Source organism: Euphorbia lathyris, chromosome 10 (genome assembly GCF_963576675.1).
Source record: "Euphorbia lathyris chromosome 10, ddEupLath1.1, whole genome shotgun sequence".
NCBI lineage: Eukaryota > Viridiplantae > Streptophyta > Magnoliopsida > Malpighiales > Euphorbiaceae > Euphorbia > Euphorbia lathyris.
Window position 1 is genome coordinate 43159755 of NC_088919.1, and position 8690 is coordinate 43168444.

The 8690-nt window shown below is 36.1% G+C and overlaps 1 protein-coding gene across 1 annotated transcript; it reads left to right on the top strand.

Moving 5' to 3' along the window:
* The first annotated feature begins 4311 nt into the window (after positions 1–4311).
* Positions 4312–8280, top strand: LOC136209542 (protein indeterminate-domain 5, chloroplastic-like). The gene is made up of 4 exons (XM_066001040.1): positions 4312–4606; positions 4700–4874; positions 4954–5350; positions 6900–8280. Exons 2-4 carry the CDS (start codon positions 4700–4702, stop codon positions 8014–8016), a joined length of 1689 nt encoding a protein of 562 aa, XP_065857112.1. The 5' UTR covers positions 4312–4606; the 3' UTR covers positions 8017–8280.
* The last annotated feature ends 410 nt before the right edge of the window (positions 8281–8690 follow it).

Consider the following 8690-nt stretch of genomic DNA (forward strand, 5'->3'; position numbering starts at 1 on the left):
GATCTAATTATTCTATGCATTTTGTAGTGTCTGTGGCACCTATATGATCTACTTCTACAGCCCCACAGTGAGGAGCCATATCCTGGGCAAGAAGCAGTTGCTGAGCAATACCGTAGCAACAGGGAAGAGTATGAAGGGCTCGCCCGGATATGGACTGAGGGGTATGCAAAGTGGATTTGAGGGTGTCCACATCTCCTAAACTATCTTGAATAAGAGAAAGGAGAATCGAAAGGCAATGTGAGCTCCAAATGTGGTTCTCATTCCAATTCCAAATTTCCTTTCTCTACTCCAAATAGTTAAGGAGATTTGGACCTTCAATTCCAACCGAAAGGCAACACTCATCCCCCCTTTTTAAATATAACGTAGAGCTTTGTTATTCAGTTCGTATGTCTATGCAAGTAGACTAAACTGGCCCTTTTATAATGCTCCTTCCACTTGGGTTGTACTTGTTGTACTATGAACTTGGTAATGAGGGTTATGATGCTGTCACTATAAGGGACTCTGTTTGTGCTGCATATGAGGGTGTCCAAATCTCCTAAACTGTCTTGGCTAAGAGAAAGGAGAATTGGAAGGCAATGTGAGCTCCAAATGTGGTTCTCATTCCAATTCCAAATTTCCTTTCTCTAGTCAAAATAGTTAAAGAGCTTTGGACCTTCAATTACAATCGAAAGGAAACACTCATGCCCCCCCTTTTGTAATATAATGTAGAGCTTTACTATTCAGTTCGTATCTATGTTCAAGTAGACTAAACTGACCCTTTTACAATGCTCCTTCCACTTGGGTTGTACTCGTTGTACTCTAAACTTGGTAATGAGGTTTATGATGCTGACACCATAAGGGACTCTATTTGTGCTTAATGCATCATAAACCTATCACCATGTTTAATGTTGTTATTACGATATCAAACTGAGTGGAAAAGAACATAGTAAGAGTATGGCCAATGCATATACATAACCCTTTACGTAGAGCTTGTTATTCAGTTCGTATGTATATGTATATTCTATCTATTCAAAATATATCTTATAATTTGCAAGCCATATCAGTACATGCAATTAGCCTAAATTTACCCTTTAATACATGCTTCATACATGCTCAATGACCCTTTTACAATGTTCTTTTAATACTTGATGCATGATTAAGGTATATTGTAAACGAATTGCATTCAGAATCCTTACTTATCAGCATAACTCATGTTCAAATAAAAAGGAGTCAGTTGAGTTCATAACATTTTCAGCTTTAAGAGTATGTCTAACATGCTATAACAAGTAGACAACTTATTCAAGTAGACATATGTATATTCAAGTGAACATGCTATATAACAAGTAGACAACTTATTCGTGCATGTCTATTCCTTACTTATCAGCATAACTCATGTTCAAATAAAAACGAATCAGTTGAGTTCATAACATTTTCAGCTTTAAGAGTATGCCTAACATGCTATAACAAGTAGACAACTTATTCGTGCATGTCTATTCCTTACTTATTCAAGACAACTTATTCCTTACTTATCAGCATAGCTCATGTTCAAATAAAAAGGAGTATGGTGATGAAGTGTATGATATGACTATGCTTCACAAACCATATGTTGTAGGCATGAACATTATTTCACTCAATGAACATTCATAACATAAGAGTATGGCCAATCACAACAACATCATACATGTAACTAATCAGCTACATGCCCAAATGAAAATTCGTACACATACTCAATCAGTCTAGCTTCCTAAACAAAACATCAAACATAAACATGTTTCATACACATACTCAATCACTTATAGCAGTATAACTCATAGGTGTAAAAGTATTTCCAATCACAATGAACATTCAAATCTTTAGAGTATGTCTAATCAGCCACATACTTAATGATCATTCATACATAAACTCTATGAGTCCTAGCTTCCTAAACAGTTATATCTAACCAATCAGTTCATACCAATCATTTCGTCATCACCCACAACATCATACATATATGTAATCGTTCAGTTCAAACCCACATAACAATATATATACTAAATCGGGCTAGTTTCCTAAATCAATGAGTTCTAGGTTCCTAAATAGTACATCAAACATACTCAATCACTTCTAAAGGCATGACCAATCAGTTCAAACCAACATAACATTAATATATATTCATTAAGTTAAAGAAATCTTTCCATATGCTAAAGGCATGAACCGATTGACAATCTCTTCAGTCAGTCTTCCCATGTACTGAAGCATTCTTACTATCTGTGCAAATATTATGTTCAAATAAAAAGGAATCAGATGAGTTCATACCATCTTTAACATCTGGCACTGTATTTCCCTAGGTTAAAAAGATAAAGACCCAAGCTTTTCAGCAGTGAATCTGAATACAATAAAATCAATGTAGCTAAGCGAGAGACCTACACCTTTCAACGATAGGTCTGAAAATCACAAGATCCTTATTCCAGCTGCTGAAATCGACATACACAAAAGTAAATCGGATGAGGAAAAGATAGAGTAAGGAACAATGATACTTTAATACATCTAGGAACGAAGAAAATATGGCTTACCAGTACCGTGTTTCGAGCTCACCCAGTGATTGCATGTTTAAATCAACCATGGAGATAGAGAGAGATGAGAGGGATGAAGCTTGCGTAACCTAAACTGGGGTTTGGGATTAGAGAGGGTTTATATATCAGCTGAAATTTCAGTCAAACGATAGAGTGCCTACAATTTGGTATGGCCGCGTAAGTGAAATTTCATTTGCCGCTTTTTTGTTTTCGGCATATAATGACATTCATTTATTAGAGGTGTCATCTGTTGAGCGCATCAAATTTAACGAAAACGCGCGTTTTCTTTGGATGACAAGATTCTGTAGTCGTAATGTCATCTGAGAATCGAGCGCATTTTTTATTTCGCCTTCAGATGACATACAGTTAAAATATTGTCACGAAAAATATTCAGACGACACGAAAACAAATGTCTATCATGTATCTTGTGTCATGTGAAAGAGAAAATGGCATAGTGTCCCACTAAAGTTTTTAAAATCTTGAGATATCTTAAAGGGAACTACAGGCCTTGGCTTATTCTTCCCTTACAACAATCACTTAACCTTACATAGTTTTTCTAATGTTGATTGGGGCAATTGTCCAGATAATAGAAGATCATTCACATTATATGAAGTTTTTCTAGGTAATTCCTTGATTTCATTGCGTTCCAATAAACAAAGTATAGTTTCTCGATCATCCATATAAGAAGAATATAGAAGCATGACATCTACATCATGTAAATTACATTGGATACTTCATCTTCTCCATCCTTGGACAAAGCTCAATGTTCCTCAGTCTTCTTTTCTCTATTATCCAAACTAGGCTTACAAAATCCTTTCTTGCCAAGTTTGAGGGGTGGTACTAAAGCGAACTCTATCATCCATCATCAAAACGCAACACCCTACGCCCAAAATGCAAGCATGCCAAATTGCCCCTCAACAAATAGCGTTGAAGCAACAAAGAAGAATAACAGTTTTAACTATTTTTCAAACTACAGTCAGGTCATCGACCAGTTTCACGTCACATGTCATTAATCCGTCACTGAATCCAAGGAAGGAATGATCGTGACCTTCAATTCACATTTGGACACGTATATTGTGACCCCATATAATAATTAAATAGTGGAGCCTCTTATAATATGTGTGGGTCCATGTTACGCTTTGTGGATGCTGTGATTGAGAGTCACGATCCGATTAGTGTTGGCGTTTAACTGGATTTTATTCATCTATTTGACATGGAGAATCGGGTGCTTCTAATAATTTACCATCAAAAGGATGACAAATGCCATCTTATTCAAATTTGAATGATTTTTGAGTTAAGAATTGAAGTTTTATGGTATTGTTGTTCATCTATGATAGTCAGAGTATAATGAGCGATTTAAAATAGTGCAATCGAGACAATGTAATTTCAAACACCATAAGATTTGCTATATCCGAATAACCATATAACTAAACTTGGAGAAATAAAAAGTTATAAAATTTTACAGATATGAAAATGGATTCACAATAAGGGTAGAAGTGAAAAAGAAAAAGAAAAAGAAAAAGGAAAGAGTGACGAGTGAAAGAGTTGTCGTATTGATTGAAATTAGAGAAGAAGAGATGGGAACAAGGTTAGTCCATTATGGGAACGAAGGCAAGGTGGCCCCTAACTATCGCCGAATACAGACACATTTCCCTGCCTGAGAGAGAGCTGCCTTATACAGTGACATATATAAACCCCCTTTTTCTATAAATTTACTGTTTGCCTTTTTCTGTAAAATTACATATGTAACGGAAAATAAATGATATTATTATTCCTATGTGTATGATAGGCATGTATGTGTTGTGTGTATGTATATACATGGAAATATTAAATGATTGAATTATAAAGAAATAAGAGCAAGAGAGAGTGTGTGTGAGAGATAGATGGATGGATGTATTATAAAAACAAACCAACTTCTCTGAAACAAAGAGGTAGCAAGCAAAATACGTCTAAAGATTACTTGTTTTCTTCTTTTCTATCTCCGGATTGTAGCTGTCTCTTTTTTATACTTTTCTCTTGGTTCTTTCTGGGTTTTAACTCAATCTTTCTTCTTGGTTCCTTCTGGGTTTCATCTGGTAAGTCTTTCTTTATTTATATATATATAATCTCTTTTCTTTGTTTCTTTCCATTCCACCAATTCTAATGGATTCTTTGTCCAATTTTCAAAGATGGCTGCTGCTTCCTCATCTACATCTTTCTTCCGGGCTAGGGATGAGAGTCAAATTCAAAACCAGCAGCAGATGTTGCAGCAGCAGCAGCACTCTTCATCCACAACTACTACTACTTCTTCAACAATCCCACCCCCACCTCCTAAGAAGAAGAGGAATCAACCTGGGAATCCAAGTAAGTGAATTGGGGATTGGGATTGGGGTTTATTAAGATTGATGGGATTTGAGTTGTGAATTGTGATGAATTAATGCAGATCCAGATGCGGAGGTGATAGCTTTATCTCCGAAGACTCTAATGGCAACAAACAGGTTCATATGTGAGGTATGCAACAAAGGGTTTCAAAGGGAACAAAACTTACAGCTACACAGAAGAGGACATAATCTACCTTGGAAGCTTAAGCAGAAGACAACAAAAGAGGTAAAGAGGAAGGTTTATTTATGCCCTGAGCCCACTTGTGTTCACCATGACCCTTCTAGGGCTCTTGGTGACCTTACTGGCATCAAAAAACATTACTCTAGAAAACATGGTGAGAAGAAATGGAAGTGTGAGAAATGCTCCAAGAGGTATGCTGTTCAATCTGATTGGAAAGCCCATTCTAAAACTTGTGGAACTAGAGAATACAGATGTGACTGTGGCACTCTTTTCTCAAGGTAACTTATTATCATCATCTTCTCCATCATCTTCTCTCTCTTTCTCCTCCATAAAATTACAGTCATGGGTTTCAACAATTCCTTGTTGCTATGATGTCAATAAAAGTATAATTGAAGAAATGATTTAAAAGTTGAAACTTTTGGGCACCCAAAACAAAAACTTTTGTTTTGGGAAACTGTAGAGGGGAAAAAGGGTTAATCATAGATTTTATTTTACCTCTTTGTCTTGGCCTTGTTTAGGGGTTTTGTTTTAGTGTTCTCTTTTCTATGTTTTGACATGGCAGAACTCTCTCAGAAGGAGTGGTTCCATGTGAATAACCTGAGAAACTGAAATGGTGTAGAGAGAGAGAAGGGTCTTCATAGAAATGAAGAAGAAGAAAGAAAAAAAAAAGTGTCATGTGTTTTCTTGGTAACAACGCCATTAGTCTTATTTCTCTATTCACGTGTAGTTGTTAAAGAGTGTCAGCAAGGATATGAGTTGGATTTTGTTATTTAGTTTGTTCTTTTCTGGGTTGGCTCTTCTCCAATTCTTTCCTTGTATAGCCACTTAGGGCTGTATGAATTTAATTAAGATGCTCCTTTCTATAGCATGTCATAATTAACAAACTCCCCAATTCTCCATATCTATCTATCTACTACTTTCATTCACTTTCAGCTACTTTCATTCAGTTTCAGGCTACTATGGGGCTAGGTAGAGGACTGGGGTCTGTTACATTTAATGGGGGAGAGAGAGAGAGAATGTTTGAATGTGTTTTTTTGAAAGGTCTGGTGAGAATGTGGTCGTTCATTATTGATGACTTTCACGATAATGGAAATTATTCCTTGTATGGAAAAAGAGGGTTATTATTACTATTGATTGAAGTTATAGCTTTTGAGTTTCTGGTTTTTCATCAAACTAGTATCTTTTTTTATCTCTTCATTTACTCAACTCCCAGTTCTTTATATGGTATTCACACTTTTGATTGCTTTCATCATTACTTCTTTTCTTATCTTCATATAGAAACCCTTACCCTAACTAAAGCTTTCCTTCTTTTTCTTCATCTTTTTCTTTTTAATTCTCTTCTGTCTCTTATAAGGTTCAAACTTTTTAGAATACTCCAGTTAAATTACACAAATAAAGCTGCATTTCTTCATGAAGAAAGTAAGACTTGAATCTCATAAATCATATATACATCCGTTCTTTGATTCGTCGAGTGTATTACTCCAAGAGTATAGTAGAAAGTCTTGTATAGTAGGCTAAATTATATTATAATCCTGGTCTATTAGATCTTACCAATGAAAATGTGATAAGTGTACAAATAACGTGGTCCACCGGATAATAATTTGATGACATATCATATATTTTAACTCTAAAGGTTTATAATTTAGAGTTTAGGGCTTATATTTTAGGGTCTAGATTATTAGTTGGGTGTACGGCTGATGTGGTGCGTCTTAAGTATAGTCAAAACTCTCCTAATGAGGTGGTATGTATTTTTTTTTATTGGTCGGGTTTATTGCACGCAGCTGCGGACTACTAATGTTTGATTTTGCTGAATTGAAATTGATGCAGGCGTGACAGTTTCATTACACATAGGGCATTCTGTGATGCACTGGCTCAAGAAAGTGCAAGGCATCCAACGAGCTTAGGAAGTCATCTGTATGGAAACAATCACATGAGTTTAGGTTTATCTCAAGTGGGTTCTCAGATTCCTTCATTGCAAGATCAGAATCATCCATCTACTGATATGTTAAGGCTAGGAAATGCCGGGGGACCTAAATTTGAGCACATTATATCTCCTTCAAACTCTTCTTCAATGCACACAATGCCTTCATCTGCATTTTTCATGTCTGATGGAAACCAATCTTCATATCCTAATAAACATTTACATGGTTTGATGCAACTTCATGATCTTCATTCCACCACCACCAACAACAACAACAGCAATAACAACCCGTCCGCCTCGAATCTCTTCAACCTTAGCTTCTTCTCAAACACAAACTCAGGTTCTGATAACACCAATTCCAGTTCCACCTTCATGAATCCTAACAACCCTTATGGAAATTCCGGCCAAGGCACAACAACCGGACTCTTTTCAAACATCGGTGATCATGTTAGTTCTGGTCTCTCCTCTCTTTATAGCTCATCTATGCAGCAAGAAAACATGACTCCTCATATGTCTGCAACTGCATTGCTTCAAAAAGCTGCTCAAATGGGCTCAACTACAAGCAGCACCAACAATTCAACTACACTACTAAGAGGCCTAGGAGGTTCCGGAAATAAGTCCGAAAGACCGTCCCTTATTTCCCCTAACTACAGCAGTAGTTTTGGGGATCATCAACTTGAAAGTGAAAACCAGCTTCAAGGATTAATGAACTCTCTTGCTCACGGAGGGTCATCGATTTTCGGGGGCGGACACGGGCAAGACAGGAGCTTTGGTGGGTTTGCAGGCAGTGGTATATCATTAGAGCAGCCCCAAAACAGCACAGGAGGGTTTGATGAGGCAAAGTTGCATCAAAGTCTTGGAGTAAATATGGGGGAGTCTGATAAATTGACATTGGATTTTCTAGGAGTTGGAGGTATGGTGAGAAACATTGGTGGAAGACAACATCAACATCAACATGGAATCAATATGAGCTCATTGGACACAGAAATAAAGTCAGCTCAAGCAAATAATAAACCATTTTGATCATCAATTGAGAAGAAATGTAATAGTTTTTAGGTGTATTTATGCAATATGTATGTTTAAATATGTAGCAAGAATCAACTTTTTTTTTTTGTCTTTATTGGTGTTTTTTTTTTTGGGAGGATTAAACCAGCTTTTTATAATTTGTTTGTTGTTTCTTCTTTTAGTATTTTACCATAAGAATGGGATAAAGTTTTGCTAACAAGTACTGTTTATACTGTGTAAAAAACAGTATTTGAAGTGAAAATGAGTCTAGCTAAAACATTCTCTCAAGAGTATATTATGATATATAATCATGTTTGGCCAATTATATTAGGTTTATGTTATTGAAAAATTGACTCTTTGATGTTGAGAATTAGATGAACATGAAGTCAAATTCCATGTGTACTGTAGTCTTACCTAACGTCAACAGAATAATTCTAGGTGAAATTGTTGTTTCTTTGTTATCTAACCGGTTATAGTCTATCTTTTATGTTATATATAAAGTTATGGAATGCTAAAACTTCATATATTCACCAATATAAACGAGGCAGGGCGGAGATTACGTTCCCCATCCCTACTCTCGAATCTATTGGGAATTCCTGACTCCGTCCAAGAATGCTAAATCGGAATTTTTTTGTCATTCTCCTGCTCCACGGGGAATCTCTAATCCTCATATCCCGTTTCATTTTGTTTGA

Excerpts from the sequence above, each read along its gene's own strand:
- LOC136209542 (XM_066001040.1), top strand. The coding sequence starts at position 4,700 with ATGGCTGCTGCTTCCTCATCTACATCTTTCTTCCGGGCTAGGGATGAG. Across the intron at positions 4,875-4,953 it reads GAATCAACCTGGGAATCCAA|ATCCAGATGCGGAGGTGATA; the intron begins GTAAGTGAATTG and ends GAATTAATGCAG. Across the intron at positions 5,351-6,899 it reads TGTGGCACTCTTTTCTCAAG|GCGTGACAGTTTCATTACAC; the intron begins GTAACTTATTAT and ends AAATTGATGCAG.